Source organism: Typopeltis vanoorti, chromosome 24 (genome assembly GCF_054136105.1).
Source record: "Typopeltis vanoorti isolate ZY-2024b chromosome 24, IOZ_Tvanoo_1.0, whole genome shotgun sequence".
In the NCBI taxonomy this organism is placed as follows: domain Eukaryota; kingdom Metazoa; phylum Arthropoda; class Arachnida; order Uropygi; family Thelyphonidae; genus Typopeltis; species Typopeltis vanoorti.
The window spans coordinates 66,925,042-66,945,808 of record NC_143572.1 but is presented as its reverse complement, the minus strand read 5'-3'; the positions used below and the strand labels follow the sequence as shown (position 1 = coordinate 66,945,808).

Below are 20,767 nucleotides of genomic sequence, written 5' to 3'. Positions count from 1 at the left end.
AACGAAAATGCAAAGGAAATAACTAAAGAAGAATTAGAAATCAGCCTGAAAGAAACAAGAAACGGAAAATCACCTGGAGAAGATAAGCTAGGTTCAGAACTGTATAAATACGCAGGAACAAGATTCAAAGAAAGACTTATTATTTTTAAATAAAATTTATTCAACTGGATCCCCCCAATAGAATGGAAAAAAGCAATTGTGATTCCTATCTTTAAAAAAGGTAATAGAGATTACCCTAAGAACTATAGAGGTATCAGTATACTAAATTCCTGTTACAAAATATAGCGGAATCTTAAATAGCAAACTAATGAAATATTCCAAAAACTTTATTTTAGAAGTACAGAATGGATTTAGAAAAGGACGATCATGTATAGACCCGGCCTTTTGCCTAAAATTAATAATAGAGAAAAGATGAGAATACAATTTAGAAACACATATTGCATTTATTGACTTTGAAAAAGCATTTGATAAAGTTAAAAGAAACATATTATTTAACATATTAAAAGAAAGACAAATACCAAATAATATCCTAAAAGCTATCATAAATATATATGAAAATAATCAAATACAAATAAGATTAAATCATGAGCTATCATATACGAGAGAGATAAACCAAGGGGTCCGACAGGTATGTCCCCTCTCAACAACTCTTTTTAATATTTACTTAAATGAGATAATAATAAATTGGAATAAAAATTTACATCAAGGAATTAAACTTTCTCCTACAGTAAACTTAAACACACTCCTCTTTGCCGATGACCAAATAATAATTACAAATTCTGAAGATTACTTACAGAAAGCTATTTTAGATCTAAATGAGATATCCAAAGATTATGGTATGATAATATCAACAGAAAAATCAAAAACTATGGCCTTTAAAGGACAAGATCCAGCAAAAACTAAAATAGTAATAGATAACAAGATCTTAGAACAGGTGAATTCATTTAACTACCTAGGATGTATGATCACATATAAAAATGAAAAAGATATAAACATAAAAATTGCAAAATATTTAAAAATAACAGGTGTAATTAACTCTATATTTAAAACAAACCAGACTAAAAGTATACAATACATTAGCGCTACCAGTCTTAATGTATGGAAGCGAAATCTGGACAATAAAACAAAAAGACGAAGATTAACAACAGCAGAAATGAAGTTTATGAGAAAAATTGCAAAGTATACCCTATTTGATCACAAAAGAAATGAAGAAATTATGAAACCAAGAACCAGTAATAGAAAAAATTAAAAAATATAAAAATAAATGGATGAAACACGTTCAAAGAATGAAAACAGAAAGATTACCAAAACAAGCCTTAAAGTACAAGCCATTAGGAAAAAGAAAACCGGACGTCCTCTTAAACAATTTTAACTTCTAAGGCTGGAACAGGCCATGCCAGGCCTAAATCCTTGATACGCATGATGATGATTTTGTTCACAACATCCAGCATTTAAAATACACCCTAGTAAAAGAGTCAAGAATCGAAGTATTTAAAGCATTAATTTTGTGTTTGCAGTTTATTCTTACTTAGCAGTAGTCAGATCTATAAAAAAATCCCATACAGACTAAATTGAAAATATTAATCTTATATGACTATATATTCTTTCATATATTTCTATGCTGATATTCTGGAATTTATATTTTTCATTTTAGGTTGTAAGGCTGTCAACAATTGTTGGACTTGCTCGCTCAGCAGCTGTTGATGTAAAATTTGAACTACCACTCTGAATAGAGAGAAAATTAACACTGACAATGCATCTGTACTGGATGAGTATTGTCTTATATAGTGGTGCTTCATCTAAATGTTTTTATATATTTGAAAAAAAAAAAAAAAGTGTGTAGTGAAAGTGCTCTTTATTACTTCTTATAGTGATTCATATCTTATAGTGATTCATATATTTATATAATTTCAAGAAGAGATATGTAAAATAGCAGTTTTAATTGTTTATTTTTATTTACATTTTAAAAATTTATTACAAGGTTATGTGTTATATATTACAAGATTTTTCCATATAATAAACATTTTAATGCTCACTTCCGTCAATGCAATTTATTTCAGTAGTTATAATGACCATAATGTGATTGTTTAGTAACACTAGCAGTGTTAGATTTACTCTGCTCAGTAGTAGCCCAAAATGCAATAGCTCCATAAAATCCAGTGGATGTTAGTGGTGTTAATCTGATTATATTACATATTTAAAAAAAAAAAAAAATTATATTTGAATTAGACATAACTTAGTTCACCTAAATTCAGATATTTTATAGTTAAATCTAATGCTATCCTACATAATTTCTTTCAGATATTTTTGTATCTGTTCTTAAGATGCTAAGACTCTGAACTATGATATTTTGAACATATATCGGCATTCCTCCATTAATCCCATTTTTTTGTTGTGAAACAATTGTTATAAGTTAATTTTATTTGGCATAAATGTTTGGTCTATTAGAAGTCTTTTACACTATAGCGTATGTTATATTTTATGTGTGTGTGTCATAAAAGGTGCATCTGATTATGCATAGTGTGATTTCTTTTGTAAGCAAATATAAATATGTTTACTGCAAAAGGGGTGCATATGTGTAAACTGATAACCAACAAACATAAAATAAGTCATGCTTTCTTTATTGTCCCTTCTGAGACTATTGAGTGTATTGGAATATAATTATCATTTTAAATTTCAATTTTTGGTTTATTTTATATGAATGTTTTTTGCTAGAACAGAGAACAAAAATTTATCATCTCATTTCTATTCTAAGAAGTGCTGGAAAGATTTTTACAAACATTTTTTAAAAAAAAAATAACAAGCTATTTCAAACTTGAAAGATTTATTTTTATGGTATTAACATATATTATGTAACTTTTATATAATTACATTTAGAACATATAGTTTATATAATGTACTTTTTCTCTGGCCTTACATGTATTCTCTCTTGATATTACAATTTTCCTTGTAGTTTATGCTGCAAGTAGAATTTGATTGATGTATAACATATGAACTGAATTGTCTCTGGTCTGTTTTTAGGCTGTATGCTTTAAGAACACCGTAATTCACACATTCGTGGTAATGCTAAAGTAGGTATACAATAATAATACGTTATAACATTTGGGATAGTGTGGTTTTAATATGGAATTTGTTTATGCACCAACAGCTAATTCTGATTACATCATATGAAAGGTCATAGGGTAAGTTGATTATATTTGGTGATGTGAGAACATCTGAAAAAATATAGCTTAAACAGTTGATCTCAGTTTTGAGAATAAATAGCATTAGTTCGTTATGCATAATTTTTTTTTAATTGTTAAATTAGGTTACAGTATAATGAATGTGAAAAATAGATAATGTCAGTAGATACAGAATTTAAACATAGATATATATATATATATATATATATACACACACACACACATATAATTAAATATCTCATCATTATATTATCTTCTGGTCTTTCTCCACTGTTATAGGTTGGCTGTTATCTACTAAGCAGCCCCTTTGGAAATAATGCTTGCCACTCCTGGCTTAGTCTGACCAAAAAGGAGTGATGTATATCAAAACCATTATATTTCCATAAAGGCACCCTAAAATTAAGCATTTTTCAACAGTCTTTTTATGATTATAATATCTGATTCTTAATCTGTAAAAATATGAAATCTTTTATAATTTAGGGAAAAAATTAGAAATGTTCTTTCTGTAAAGGAAAAATTAAATAATCTGTTAAATAAAAATGCAATGTAACCAATTCCTAGTGCATTTCCTTTGGTATAGAATTAATGCTTATGGTACTGACTAGACCTTTTTTTAATGGATTGTTATAAACACCTGAACTCACTTTATTTGGCCATTAAAGTCAACTGAAAGTTCATTTTAATATTGAATTTGATATTTAATAGAGAGCTCTGTCCCCTGTTGTGCTCCTAAAGATGCATTGTGATGATATTTATTCTATTTTGTTGTTACTGCATTACTTTTTTTTTTATCAGTCATAACCCCAACAATCTGTATTTGTTCTTCAATTATAATTCCATCTTTTTAATAGTTTGTAATTGTAACATTACTTTTTATGAACACATCATGGAAACATGCAATTCAGCAGTAACTAACTTCTTTACTAATACTGAATAAGAGGGATTTAACTGATTCCATTAACTTAGCCTAGCCACTCCAAATACTCATTTGTCAAGATTAAGCCATTATTTTATTTATTTATTTATTTATTTTTATTATTATTATTTTTTTACTGTCACTCCCATCCACAAAAAGTTATAAACCTATACTACAATAGTTGTTGTTGTGTGGTTATAGCCTTTCGGCTGTTTAGGGGCAACTATATATATATATATATACACACACACGCCACCATCTAAGGAAATGACTATGAGCAAGGTGATTCCCCATTGCCTTCCTTGCCGTACTGTATTCTATGACTGTATCCTGTGTGTGTTCATGGGGCTGGTTTGCCTGCTTGCGGATGAAAATCCCCAGATAAACTGGTAGAAAAAACCCAGCTGTCCAAGACCGGCTAACTTGGCTCTGGCTGAGGAAGATCCTTAAACTCCTCATGTCGTCGACAAGAATCGAACCTAGGACACTCCTTCCCCAGGCATATGGTTACGAAACGCATAGCCACTAGACTAACCGTGCAGACACTGCAATAGTGCTGTGCTTTATTTAATGATTTTTTCTATTTTTATTAATTTTATATATCTTTCTGTACTTTTTTTTTACATAATCTGGAAACCCTGCTGTAGATATCATAGATTTAACTTTTTCAAGCCACTTCAGGTATCAGATAAGCAGAGTAGGTAGTGATCTCGCACTAGGCACTGAAATTCATTTCCCACCTAAAGACAGTCACAAACATCCATGCCCCCTGAGTGGGATTCAAACCCAGAACCTACTGATTGGAAAATAGGTATTCTAAAGCATCATTTCTGAAGTGATCAAAATGATACCTTTTTTTTTAGAAAACATATCATGATTTGCTACTGATTTTTTAATAGTTAAGTGTTATCTTGACAGAGGAAAGAAATTACACATTTGTGAAATTATGTCATTTTTCAAAATTTTTATTATTATTATGTGACACCTTTAAGGAGTCCAAAGACTCATCAAGGAAAGGCACCCACTCCACAACTCTCCATCTTTATCTCTCAATCCACCAACTACAGTGAACTGCAACTGCCATCATTATCTACACCAATGTCATCTACTGGCCACCACCACTACTAGTATTTTCACAGACAATCACAAACATCCATGCCCACAGCGGGAATCGAACCCACAACCTTTTGGCTGGAGAGTAGATATGCTAACCACTTGGCCAACCAGGCCAGCATGCTGCTTGCTATATTGAACTTCCTTTAGAATAGTATTGATGCAATAACTGGACCTTTCAGTAGTTCGTGACCATGTGTTTTTTGTATGTGAATTTGCTATAATCGTGTTATATATAGAAAAAGTTAACTTCTTTGTTGTTTGATTATTTACATACATCATATGTAAATAATCAGATTATTATATTTTATTATATTGAATCTTGACAAAGTTACAGAATAAATGTAATTGCAAGTATGTCCTAATTCAAGTATGAATGAAACAAGTGTTGACTGTTTATTTGGCATAATTTTTCCCACCAAAAATGGTATGATACAAGCCCACTTTATTAACATTAAAAATTTGTTTAGCATCACACCCACCTTCTTAAACATGAATTTTAAATTCTGTATGTTTCCACTGATTTTACATATACGTTAGCAGATTCTTCTTGAATCTTGGTATTTTTGAATATGCTAATTTGCAAAATTCTAGACATTTTCATTTACATTCTTCTTTCTTTTTTCAAATATCCTTTTGTAAACTTAAAGCTTTTTCTTGGATGATGACCAGTCTTATTACAGATATCCATTATTGATCAACAGATAATTTTCTTTCCATTATCTCTGTATTCCTTCTATGCATTAACTTCATAAAGTTTTACGATAATCTTAAATATGCTTTCAGTATTTATATTGCCATTCAGGGTATGAACATATGTTTCTTGTAAGTGAAAAGAACATATAATATTCAAAATTCATTCACTGACTTTTTTTAATTGAAAATAACTTCATGTCAAAAATCGTTACTTTAATAATATTTGAAGTCTATATGTATTAAAAGTGATTGGGGGGGGGGGGGGAAGAAAATGGATTTCGTTGGTGGTTAGTTCTTTTGACTGGTATTTTTGTTATGATGATTTTTTCCTGTGTAGTAAAAGTCTTTAAGCTATGGGTACTCAGCTAATGAATACTTGAATAATGAGGATTCTACCCCCCCCCCATTTAATTCAGGTTCTAAACAGTACTATTATTTCAAGCTTGAAGGATGTGCAGGATACTATGACATTAGTCACAGTGAAAATAAAAGCATTACCATCTGGCTGCAGGATATTGCTTAATCAGTAAAATTTATTTTAAAGCATACAGTGGCACCAGCATTGTTAGTTACAATTAACTAGAGATGATTTCAGTCACTATCAAGTTCATTTTAGCAAGTATCATTGTAGTGATTAAGCTTGCATTTGCCTTAAAAATATTTAGAGGCAATAATTATTTGTATACATACCCACAGTTTGGGAAATGTATCTTTTCAGAGTTCACAATAGATTTCAGCTTAGGCATACTAAACACACACACACACACACACAGTTTCAGGATTATATAACTCATAGTTAATCCAGTGGTAGCATTATACAATAGAGTTATATTAGTGTATTTGATGATTAGACTGGAGATGTTAGATCTGTTGCACAAACTGAATAAAAATTCAGCAATAAGAGCTGATGTGATATCAGCACAGGTGATAAAATAGTGTTCAGCTGACTGGCTATTCCTTTAACCAGGCTGTATAATTTGAGTCTCAGAACAGAGATGATTCTGCAGGAGCGGAAAGAATATATGGTAATCCCATTGCACAAGGGCAGTACAAAGACTGATGTATCCAACTATTGACTAATCAGTATCTCAGGAGTGGTGGTGAAGATTTTGGAAAAGTTGGTTAGGGCTCGCATTCAGAAATGGGTTGACAGAGAATCTCTGCTTTGCAATGAACAGCATGGGTTTACTAAGGGAAGATAGTGTTTTAGCAACTTGCTCACATTCTATAATAATGTTACCATTAAACTAGACAAGGGGAATGGAGACACCATGACACTTTTGGATTTTGCTAAGGCTTTTGACAGAATACAACATGGAAGACTATTGCATAAATGGGAAAATATGGGTGATAAAGAGGATGGCTGACTGACAGATATCAAAAAGTGGTATACAGGGGATGTGAGTCTGTAAAATTTAAGGTAACCAGTGGTGTACCACAAGGATCAGTCCTTGCTCCACTGTTATTCAATCTGTATATTAATGATATTGGGAAAGATTTGACAAGTGACATATGGCTATTTGCTGATGATGCAAAGGTAGGTAGGGTAATCAGGAATGCAGCTGATATGCAGTACTTGTAGAATGATTTTTGAATAGGCTGGAATTGTGGGCATGGGAAAATGGTTTTCAGTTCAATATCGGTAAATGCATACACTTTAGTGTGATTAGATATCCAATGTCATATTTTATTGATAGGATTATGCTAGAAGAAACTGATCAGGCTAGGGATCTTGGAGTGTTAGTAGATAAGAAGTTGAAGTTCAGTAGTCATGTAGCAAAGATTGCAAATACAACTCAAAAGATAATCACAATGCTGAAACAAACTTTGACATGTAAAGATAAGATCTTGCCTCTTTAAAAGATCTTGATAAGACCTCACTTGGACTATTGTGCGCAGGTCTGGTTTACTGGTTTCCATTGTGATTCTGATACAGTGGAGAGAGAGAGAGAGAGAGTGCAAAGGAGAGTGTCAAGAACGATATCAGTATTGTGGGGTATTGTTCTGGGGTATGAAAAACCCGAGTTTCAGGGTTTTTCATCTAGTAAGTTATTGTTCTGTGGTATGAAAAACCCTGAAACTTGGGTTTTTCATACCCCAGAACAAGCAAACTGGCCCCCGTGAACACACATGGATTACATTCAGGAATAATTAAGACCCAGTCATAGGCCTGATTCGTCAACTATGCCAGTCCCGAGCCCGGATAAAATTAGGGGGGGGGGTAGGATTGAGATGGTGCCATACTTCCCTGTAAAAAGGGACTCACAGCCATTGTATCATCATATGCTAAATAAAATAAATAATTATTGTGGAATACAGATTATGAAGACAGATTGAGAATTTGTAGACTACAGACACTAGCAAACAGGAGAAAGAGGGGTGATATGATTGAGACTTACAAAGTTCTGAAAAGGTCATACAGGGTTTCAGTTGATGGAATTTTTCATTTTATGTAGGGTGAGGAAAGGACAAGAGGGCATCCTTGGAAGTTGAGAATGAATACTGATAAGAGGGAGGTTAGATCTAGATTTTTCTCTCATAGAGTGATGCATTATTCAAATAGATTGCCATTGGATGTTGTATGTGCAAATAGCATGAATGAATTCAGGAACAAGTATAATAGCTGGTGTGTGTGTGTGTGGTATGTGGCCTCCCTCGATGAGTCCCTGGAGGTCTCTCTTGATGATGATTATAATAATAATAATTTACAACCTGTTGTGGTTGGGATTCATATTTTTTTTTTTAATAATCAGTAAATTTTCATATGATCTAGTTTCTTGTTTTGTGCCTATTATTGAGGATGAGGTAGCAAAAAAATTCTTGAGTACTGTGTATTCCCTTTATTTAAATGAATTGCAGCAGTCAATTTACTTAATAAAACAAAAGCTGGAACTGCTTTTATATATATATTTTTAGATATTTTGTAAAATTTGAAACCATTGGTTTCAGAATTACATTGCTGGTTCATCAGTCAAGTTTTTTCTTTCTTAGCATAAAATGACAGTGATTGTTATATGTGTACCTAGTAAGTTACAAAATGATGCATACCTAGTTGAGAATTAATATGAAGAAGTAAATTGCAATATCCAGTTATTCAGAAATGAAAATAATTACTGATGAACAATTAAATTCTTAACCATTTTTGCAGTAGGTTAGAAATATTTATGGAAATGTTCTTACATGCAGGGCTCCAGAAATCCACTTGCCTGCTCGCCACAAGTTCAGTGCATTCAAAATTATTTTTTTCCCCATCACATAATTAACCTGCTATAACTAAACCCCCTCCTCAACAGTTGTTCTGTTGTCATTGTTATAACATAATTAATTACTTTTAAATGATTTTCTGTCAGTATGAAAGCCTTCATAAATGTCCACTTTTGAGTTCCAAAAATCGCATTTCTCTCCTAGGAATATTACGGGATTCTTTTCACTCCAAGCATGCTCTACTACGTGATACACTTCCAGTTTTTGTTTCATTCATGAAATGATCAAAATGAACTGCCATTATATGTTATAGTTACTTCACTTGAAGTGTGCAAGAAAATATATAGGTTTTTCATAGTATATCTGCATTTAAATTAAATTGCAGTTATCATTTTTAATAATATTAATCAAATCACAGCGTTCATTTAGTTCAATGTTTTATCAACAAAGTAAACAAACAATTTTAACATGAATTAAAATTGGCACAATCTTGCAGTATATCTATATCTTATTCTTTGAACACCTTTCCTCCTGAAGTAGGTTTGCAATTGTGATATAGTATTGTCCTAAACTTAGTTTCACAGCTCTCAACATGAATTAGCTTAGTGTAATTAAATGTGTGAAAATTTTAAATAATGCAAATTCTTTTTAATTTAATATTGTTTTAAAAAAAAAAAAAAAAAAAAAACTTGCAAAGACAAGTCTGACTGAACCATGTGACTGGGTGCATTGTGAAAAGTGAGTCTGGTTGCACATAGAGTGCTGGCTACTTTGTTTTTTAAATTTTATTTATTTGTCTTTCCTGTTAAATTATTGTTCATGGATAATTTATATAAAATCACCCTTTATTATGAACAATAAATGAAATAAAATACAAACTGAGTTGTGATGAGCTGTGTTATAGCATACAGTTTAAGCTCACCTTTAAAGAAAGCATATTTCTGTATTAACACAACATTTTTCTCCCCCTGTTTTTTTTAACATCACATATAACAATATTTATATAACTTAGACCGATGCCTTGAGTGAATAAACCTTTTTCTTTTTTTTGGGGGGGGGGGGGGGGGAATAGTAGATATAAGTTATATTTCTGGAGCCCTGCTTACACATACCAAATGTGAAACAACCTATTAATGACTATTAGTGAAATTATATCTAAATATGCTCAAGCTTATTTAGATAACTAAATTTTTGTATGTTACAATTTTAAAAATTGTAACATACAAATGAACAGTTTATATAATATCAAGTGTACTGGACCGAAATCTAATTTGTTCTTTACAGTGCATACACTGATGAACATTTTGTGTACCATTTTATTTCTCCCATTAACCTTTGTAGACCAAAGATGTATAAAAAGATGTATTTTTGAAAAATAAATGAATGTAAAAGATTTTTGTTTGCTCATTATGAAAATGAAAACATGCCTTAGTTAAAATTAAGTTTAATTTTACACTCTTTGTTATTGTCAGGTTGACAATAAACAGGTAAGCACTAACATATATGATTAGAATCCATGTGTAGAGGCTTAAGTGCTGTGAGGATATCATGTTAGAGGCTTAATGGATTGTATACAGCACTCAGAAAGGATTAAAACAGAATTTAATACTTCCTATATTTCGTCTCAGTCACGGAGACATCTTCAGGGATTACAAAAAACTAATGTAACATATACACAGATACCACACAATACTAAGCCCAACTGCATGGGTGACTAAAGTACTATCTAGGTGGAGTGCCCTCTAAGGGCGGTTGTAGGTGGCCTGGAATGCAAGGTGGGATCTCTGATAAGTGTTTCCCAAATCTTTGGAGGCTTAATGCAACCGTATTTGTTAAGATTTGGTTGATTTCTGAGAGCTCCTGCTGATTATAAAAATAGTCTCTCTTTTTTGAATTTGCTGTGATGTTATAGATCAGTGGTTCTTAACCTTTTCAAAGTCACGGAACACTTTTGATTATAAGAAAAATTTGGGGAACACCAAAAACATTAGGGTCATTAAACTAACAATAAAAATATGCGTGGATTCGCCTTTTATATAAAAATGGAATCTATTTTAATGCGATACTTGAGCTTGTAAGCTCTTGCAGGTTTCAGCAATTTCAGGTCTAATATGTGATATAGCGCTTTTCATCTCCTTTATCTACATTAGTAAGTTTCACGCATTTTAGTTTTTATATGGGTTAATATTGAGAAACTGAGCTCACACAAATATGCTGTTGAAAACTGTATCGAAATTTTCAGTGTCCTTGTGGAGAGAGCTGGGTATTCGGCTTGGACAAAAATCCAAAATTCCTCAAGTTATTTCAGAGAATTTCATTTTTAGAATACAATCCATTGACAAGGTAACTAATTGTTCTTCATGTGACGAAAATTCACAACTCGATGTATTAACTGTGCCAAATGGATTTCGTATCTAGTCATAATTGTGTGTATTTAAGGAAGGAAAGTAACTTGAAATATTTTCTTCCAATATTATTAATTGTTCTGTTATAACGGAAATAATTCCATCGACATTTTCATTCAGACTAGCCAATTACACTCCGAACTGTGTCATGTGACATCTTTTACCGGCGGAACACTTGTAACCAGTTCGCGGAACACAAATGTTCAGGGAAAACCAGTTAAGAACACTGTTATAGATGAAACCCTGAAGTATAGTGAACAGTGTGGCCTCAGTTTCAACTTTAAAAAGACAAAAATCATGATAATTTCAAGAGAAAAGAAAATACCAAAAATATGCATCAATATAAAAGGAAATAAATTAGAACAGGTGCAAAAATACATATACCTCGGACACTTGATCGAATGGCAGGACAGAAGATGAAATTAGAAAAAGGATTGAAGTTGCAAGGTCAACTTTCAACAGGATGAAAAATCTACTAACATCTAGAGAATTAAATCTGAAAACAAGACTAAGAATCTCCAAATGCTACATATGGTTTACATTATTATATAGAGTAGAGACATGGACACCCTCCAATCTGAGTGTGAAAAAACTGGAGGCCTTTGAAATGTGTATGCTGCAAAGAATTGAGAATATCATGGAAAGACAAATGAAGAGGTACTAGAGATGGTACGTGTAAACAGGAGCCTGATGAAAGAAATTAAAAAGAGAAAAGTCAGATATTTTGGACATAACTGCCAACAGAGGACACTTCTTGAAGGAACTGTTGAGGGAAAGAGGAAGACAAAGACTGGAGTGGATGAAAAATATAGAAGACTGGACCTATCGCATATGAGGAATGCAGCAGAGAGGTGCAGAATAGGACATGGTGGAGACACATGGTAGTCAATCTCCTGGAGGGAGAAGACACCTGACAGGACAAATGATGGAGCATGGTGGTTTTTTTCCATGAGATCCTGTGGGTTGTATCCAAGACATGGTCAGCCAGGCCTGACTGACCATAGTGGTGGTTGCAGATGTATGACTTGTGTTCCTCTAGGCAGATGGTTGCTGATCTGATTGTCTTTCCAAAGTATGCCAGCTTACAGGAACAGGGTACTTTATAAACTCCAGGCACTGAGAGAGGAGGGAGCTGATCTATCCGTGGCACATCAGAAAAAATAGCCAAGATTTTAAAAAATTACATGCAGCATTTAAGCTCCACTGCAAACTTGCTACCCTTATTTGTTATAGAAAAGATAAGCTCCCTCCTCTTTCAGTGCCTGGAGTTTACCCTGTTCCTGTAAGCTGGCGTACTTTGGACAGACAGGCAGATCAGCAACCATCCACCTAGAGCAGTGTTTCCCAACCTGGGGTCCGCGGGATAGTTTATTTTCGTTAAAATTTATCTTATCATGTTGCTCACACCTGACCTAATTGATATGTTCATATTCTTCCAAATATCTCCATTTATAACAGTATTGCATTGTCATAAATGACACATTTAGTGTTGTAAAATTGTAATTTATTACTTCAACTTTATCATATGTAAAATATAAACAATTTCCACTTTGGATTTTATGGGGGTCACGGTGAATTAGCATTCCCTACAGGGGGTCCGCAACATATTAGCATTCGCTACAGGGGGTCCGCGACTTCAAAAAGGTTGGGAAACTGACCTAGAGGAACACAGGTCATACATCTGCAACCATGACTATGGTCAGTCAGGCCAGGCTGACCATGTCTTGGATACAACCCAAAAGATCTCATGGAAAAAAAACCACCATGCTCCACTACAGCAAATTCAAAAAAAGAGGCTATTTTTATAATCAGCAGCAGCTCTCAGAAATCAACCAAATCTTAATAAATACAGTTGCATTAAGCTTCCTAAGATTTGGGAAACACTTATCAGAGATCCCACCTTACATTCCAGGCCACCTACAACCGCCCTTAGAGGGTGCTCCACCTAGATAGGACTTAGTATTGTGTGGTGTTTGTGTACGTGTTACATTCATTTTTTTGTAATCCCTGAAGATGTCTCAGTGACTGAGACGAAATATAGGAAGTATTAAATTCTGTTTTAATCCTTTCTGAGTGCTGTATGCAATCCATTAATCCTCCAACATGACATATACTTAGGATATTGCAGAATCAGTACAGTGACAGAGTCAGTTTCCAGAGAAATTGACCCTGTCGCTGTCCTCGGCTGTTTACTGGGTTAAATCTGTGGAAGTGTCTGTTTGTTGTCAATGTTTGGAGGGGCTCTGGCCTATTAATATTCAATCTGCAGTTGGTTGGGCCATTTCGTTTGCAGGAATTCATAGAAATATCTCATTTGTGCAATGCTCTGGGGATCTCCCATTCCTTCTCTAACATAAAATAAAGAGGAAGGGGATAAATCTACTAACAGGTGCTGACCTCCGAATAAGTCTCGAACCAAAGTATGACACACTTATTCGCGTGGGAATTCCCCCTTTCTTAAACCATCCCTTAGGACTGCTTGAGCCCTCTCAATTTATGTATTTTATGACTGTAGAGTCGGACGTGTTCATGGGCCGGTTTACCTGTTCTGAGGGACGAGAAACCTAAGTTTCCAGGTGAAAAACCCTCTACCACCGTATAAGACTGGCTAACTCACCTTTAGTTGAAAAAGACCAAGTAAATATTCCTCACGTCATGGACGAGAATAGAACCCAGATGTTTCCGACCAAAGGGTCGGAAAGACTTGAGAAAGCGTCTGTGTAGCTCATTCTATACCGACTGAGCTATGGAGGCTCCAGTAAGATGCTGAAGGTATAATGAATCAGAATCTCGCTGAGCCAGTCTGAATGCTTCACAATGATATCTATTAGTGAAATCAAGGATTGTCAGATGTATGTTACGTAAACAAAGAGCACATCATTTTATTGTAACATAAATGAGATTGGCGTCGCATTGATATGAAGACTTGAATATCGCACAGATTTGCTGATATGTCCAAGTGAGCTCATTGAAATGGGATCGAAGTATTCCAGTTTTCATTGAGAGTGAAATCCAGACTCCACAGTTCAGAGGCTTTGCACTAGGTGGACACGTGACCTTTTTAAATGCTTATGGGTTCTCCCCTTTTGTGCTACAGACTTAATGATGCAGGTTTATGGTCTGCATTGCTACGGCAGTCACGGATAGCATCAGCTTGACAGGAGGTATGTGGAGGCTGTTGATGTATAGACTTGGGGACAGGGAGTGGCTGTTGGATGTGGTACTCGAGACTAGTCCGTGAACTGGAGTCACTAGAAACATGCAGATTATCGGGTTTTGGGTGGTTGTGGGAATAAAGTATCATTCCAGATGTACTTGAAGTGCGTGTAGAAAAATGCTCACATACCTATTAGGCCTGATTAAGCAATTCGCATTCTCCTGGCTGGTCAGTTTTTCATTGCAACTTGTTGGTAATCCTATCAAAATGTGTTGGAACACCACAACAGAATATTTTTACACAGGTTAAACATGCATAGAAATAATATAGAGCAAAAACTCTGCTGTAGTCTAATTTATTTAAAACTATAAGATATTTACGATGTATACAAGTACAAATATACTCCGTGGTTCAGTTTGGGTTTCAACGGGATAATTTTTTATGCAGAATAAGGCTTATGAGGGCTGTTGGCCACTGTCATCCATTGTTCCAGAATTCGCAGAATAATGGAAGGAACTCTCCTTATTATGGTTTGTTCCTATTTTCATGCTGGTTGTAGAATTGAGTTCGCTGTCAAGTGTCACGTTGGAAAACGCATTTAAATTGTTTTCATTATAAATATATATATGTTAATCTTTTTCTTTAGTTATTAACCGAATAATTCGTCAAGACGAACCAAGTTATGCATGTATAATTTTCAAACCGATTTTTTTTTTAAAAAATGATATCAATTTCTTAACATAAGTTTTTAAAAAATATTCGCTTTGAATTTGTTTCATTACAAAGCTATTTGCTATTTTTAAGGTGCTCACTGAAAGTAAATATATGATCCAGAATCATAATTTGATTATCTCCACATAGAATAAAAGCCTTTTTTTCGGCATCCTAAGGACTTTATTTACATTCCCCTTCTACGTCTTCCTATATGTGTATTTTTCCAGTGGTTCAATTCTAAACGAATATGCTCCAGGGCCCTTAAAGTAAGGATCATAAATATGAGGCTATTGCTAGATTGTCAACATTTATTTTATTTTATTTATTCTGGTGGAGTTTAGTAGACAATTTGAGAATACACACTACTCATCACATACGACCTATGACTGAGCATCTGCAACGATTGCTAATTCATAAATAGTATAGAAATAGAAGACGCGACACAACATAAATTAAAAAAAATGAATTTTAATTAGGAAAAGATTTTTGGAAATTTTTCTAGTGTTTTTTTCTTTGAGGGGCAAGCCCCTTGCCCCCCCCTCTGGGTGCACCACTGCTGCAGTTTGCCATAAACCCTATGAACTCGGAGGATCTAAATTGAGAAAACTTTACTGAGTCCTGCCTTTCGAGCACAGGGAGCTGTTATGAAATGTGGTCAGCCAAAAGGATGCTTTATAAGACATGAAAGCTGGAACTAATGGAAAAGGAATTGGAAAAATTCAAATGGGATATAACTGGAAACACATTGGCCAGGAGAAGGAGCTATAAACTTAGAAAGCAGAAAATTTTCCTGTTCTACTCAGGAAAAGACGATAATGTCCACAGAGAAGGAGTTGGCTTGCTAGTAAAAACATACCCTTAGAAAATCCATCATAGGCATTAAGTCACATGGACCAAGAATGATCTCGATTAGAATGAAAGTTAAGGAAGAGGGGATATACATAAAAATAATCCAGATCTAAGTATTAGACCATTCACATGATGGAGAAATAGATGTGTTCTATCACAAACTACAAGAACCATAAACAAAACGAATAAAAAAGATATCTTGATAGTCGTGGGAGATTTCAACTCCAAAATAGGAAAATACCAGATATGAAGGGGGTGTCATGGACAAATTCGGAATAGATGAGAGAAATAACAGGAGAAAAATGAATTCTCCAAACAAAATTATTCATTTCCAACACCCAATTCTACCACAGACCTTCCCATAAATATACTTGGACATCACCAGATGGAGTCGTCAAAAATTGTATTGACTATATTTTAATAAGAAATAAATGGAACGCATCGGTCCAGAATATCAAAGCACTAAAAAAAGCCTGATTTCGACTCTGACCATGATGCCCTCTCAGCAAAGATTAAATTAAAATTCAAAAATATTCCAAAGAGCAACTGTAACCTAATGGACATAAGCAAAATAAACGAAGAACGTGTAAATAAATTATATGAGAATATCATAGAAACAGAACTGCTAAACATACCCTTTGCTAACATAGAAACTGCATGGAACCAGGGAAGAACAATAGTCAAAAATACAGCTATCAAGATTCTAGGCACAGCCATCAAATCAAATAGCAATTGGATCACCTCTGAAATCTTAAAACTCCTAGAAGAAAAAGGAGAGGCTAAAAGCACATTAAATCAGAATAATTCCGAAGAAATCAGACAATACTATAAAAGGCTAAAAAAAAATCGACAGAATGTGCAAAACAGCAAAGGAATCGTGATCAGAAGAAAAAGTAAAACAATGTGAGGAAGCAATTAAAAAGCATGACACAAACTGTTTACAAAATAATACAAGATCTAACCAAAGAATATAATAATATCACTTTAAAAATGAAAGATTCTAATAATATAGAAACCGGGGCGATACAAGATATACATACAAAAAATATGAAAAGAATACTACCAAAGAAACCAAACGTGGGATTCATCAAATAGCAAAGAAAAAGAAAGAGTACTTGCTATCCTAAAAGGTGAACTACTTAAAGCAATAAACCAAATGAAAACATCCAAAACTCCTGGAATTGACCAAATTCCTACTGAACTCAGGAACCACAAAATATTTATTGAAATTTTTTGACCAAATTTTATTCTCAGGAGAAATACCTAAGGATTGGAAAACTGGGATCATAATACCCATCTCTAAAAAGAGTGACAAACAAAAATGCGAAAACTATTGCCTTATCATGCATATCAAGGATTTAAGCCTAGCATGGCCTGTTCCGACCTTAGAAGTCATTGTTTAAGAGGACATCCTGGTTTTCTTTTTCCTAATGGCTTTTACTTTAAGGCTTGTTTTGGTAATCTTTCTGTTTTCATTCTTTGAACATGTTCCATCCATTTATGTTTATATTTTTTAATTTTTTCTATTACTGGTTCTTGGTTTAATTCTTTCATAATTTCTTTCGTGATCAAATATTTGCAGTTTTTCTCATAAACTTCATTTCTGCTGTTATCTTTGTCTTTTTGTTTTATTGTCCAGATTTTGCTTCCATACATTAGGACTGGTAGGGCTAATGTATTATATACTTTTAGTCTGGTTTGTTTTTGAACTAGGTTTGGTTTAAATATAGAGTTAATTACACCTGTTATTTTTAAATATTTTGCAATTTTTACATTTATATCTTTTTCATATGTGATCATACATCCAAGGTAGTTAAATGAATTCACCTGTTTCTAAGATCTTATCTATTACTATTTTAGATCTTGTCCTTTAAAGGCCATAGTTTTTGATTTTTCTGTTGATATTATCACACCATAATTGGCTATCTCATTTAGATCTAAAATAACTTTCTGTAAGTTATCTTCAGAATTTGTAATTATTTGGTCGTCGGCAAAAAGGAGTGTGTTTAAGTTCACTGTAGGAGAAAGTTCAATTCCTTGATGTAAATTTTTATTCCATTTTATTATTTCATTTAAGTAAATATTAAAAAGAGTTGCTGAGAGGGGACATCCCTGTCAGACCCCTTGGTTTATCTCTCTCATATATGATAGCTCGTGATTTAATGTTATTTGTATTTGATTATTTTCATATATATTTATGATAGCTTTTAGGATATTATTTGGTATTTGTCTTTCTTTTAATATGTTAAATAATATGTTTCTTTTAACTTTATCAAATGCTTTTTCAAAGTCAATAAATGCAATATGTGTTTCTAAATTGTATTCTCATCTTTTCTCTATTATTAATTTTAGGCAAAAGGCCGGGTCTATACATGATCGTCCTTTTCTAAATCCATTCTGTACTTCTAAAATAAAGTTTTTGGAATATTTCATTAGTTTGCTATTTAAGATTCCGCTATATTTTCTAAATCCATTCTGTACTTCTAAAATAAAGTTTTTGGAATATTTCATTAGTTTGCTATTTAAGATTCCGCTATATTTTGTAACAGGAATTTAGTATACTGATACCTCTATAGTTCTTAGGGTAATCTCTATTACCTTTTTTAAAGATAGGAATCACAATTGCTTTTTTCCATTCTATTGGAGAGATCCAGTTGAATAAATTTTATTTAAAAATAATAAGTCTTTCTTTGAATCTTGTTCCTGCATATTTATATAGTTCTGAACCTAGCTTATCTTCTCCAGGTGATTTTGCGTTTCTTGTTTCTTTCAGGCTGATTTCTAATTCTTTAGTTATTTCCTTTTCATTTTCGTTAATTGTTTGCGATTTGTCTGTCCACAATTCTGTGTAGTAATTTAGAAATTCTTCTAATTTCAATTCGGTGTTTAATTTTGTTTTCTTTGGTATCTGCATTGAAGTGTTTCAAAATCTTATATACATTGGATCTTATTTTATATAAATCATGTTCTAAATTAGAAACAAATTTGTTCCATGATTCTCTCTGTCTTTTTCTGACTTCTCTTTTAGCTATGACTCTTATTGTTTTATATTCTATTTCATCTAATATTTTACTGCTTAACCATTTGCGATAGGTTTCTTTTTTCTTTTGATTATTTCTTTGATTGTATCATCCCAGATCTTCAGTTTTTTCCTTTTATTGAATTTTTAGGTCTTTCCTAAGCTTTCCTTTGCTGCTGCATTTAGTATCGCCTTATAACCCTTTTAAATCATAGCTACAAGATATTCGTTCAAATCATACAAATCTGCATGCATAAATTAATGCAGTCTGCTTATAACAAATTTTATTTGTGTGTTCTATTAAGTAATTAATAGCTATTTTGCTTTGGTCACCAAGGCATTTTCATAGGCATAGGATGATATAATGCAGTCTGCTTATAACAAATTTTATTTGTGTGTTCTATTAAGTAATTAATAGCTATTTTGCTTTGGTCACCAAGGCATTTTCATAGGCATAGGATGATATATGCATGAGCACACAGGCAAAACAGCAGGATAACATTTGAAAATGGCATGACTAATGCTAACTGGTGCTCTATGTGCGTTGTGAGAGAACTGTGATGGTGGCCTCATGATTGCCTTCCAGTTTCTTCTATTAAACTAAAAATTCCATCTACTGTGAACCTTTCAGAAGTTTGTGGGTCTCAATTATATCACCCATCTTTCTCCTGTTTGCTGTACATAAATTCCCAATTTGTCTCTTCATCTATCTTCCAGAGATCTGTGCACAACATTCAAGTGAGATTATATCAAGGATTTGTAAAGAGGCAAAATGATTTATCCTTATATGTTAAAAGTATTTAGCACTGCAATTATCCTGCAATTATATACAAAGTTCAAGTCAAAGAGCTGAGAAATTATGAAAATATAACAAGGATACAAATTTAGGCTTTGCAGATCTGGAAAAGGCATGTGATAATGGCAAAAAGCTGTTCAAAACTTCACAATCAGAGTGAATGAAACAAGCCAAAATATAAACTCGCGTTCACTTAGAATTGAAAGATAAAATCATATGTAAAATCTGGAACAAGGCAAAGGATGTGCACCAGTTCTATTGTTAATCATCTGTATGAATCAAGCTAGGAAAGAAACCAGATATCAAAATCAGAAAGAATAGTTCTTTACTCTATGCAGCTATGTTATGCTCCTACATGAAACTTATAAAATAAAGCTGCAACCAATTTATAAAATAAATTGGTTGCAGCTGTTATTGCTTAATTAAAAAAAAAAATATATATATATATATAAGCAGAAACAAGAAATAAATCAATTACATTTTCAATGATGAATCTAACAAAATGTTTTAGCTATTTAGAATTTAGATACAATTTTTTTAGCAACTCCCACCCACAAAAGGTTGTAAATCAGTAGTATATTAGTTATTCATGCCCCATGGAGGGATTTGAACCTGTTGGTAAGAGAGTGGATATGTTAACCATTCAGCCAACCAAACTGACAAAATGAAACGTGGAAACAGATAACAGATATTAGTAGGCAGGCTGAGAAGTTTTA

At 33.1% G+C, this 20,767-nt stretch overlaps 1 protein-coding gene across 1 annotated transcript in view; it reads left to right on the top strand.

Moving 5' to 3' along the window:
• LOC150093365 (succinate--CoA ligase [ADP-forming] subunit beta, mitochondrial-like) overlaps positions 1-10,504 on the top strand; it is a 257,429-nt gene extending 246,925 nt beyond the window's left edge. The window contains exon 11 of the mRNA XM_090414021.1: positions 1,655-10,504. Coding sequence (XP_090270147.1) covers positions 1,655-1,729 — 75 coding nt within the window. The 3' untranslated portion in view covers positions 1,730-10,504. The remainder of the gene's footprint in view (positions 1-1,654) is intronic.
• The last annotated feature ends 10,263 nt before the right edge of the window (positions 10,505-20,767 follow it).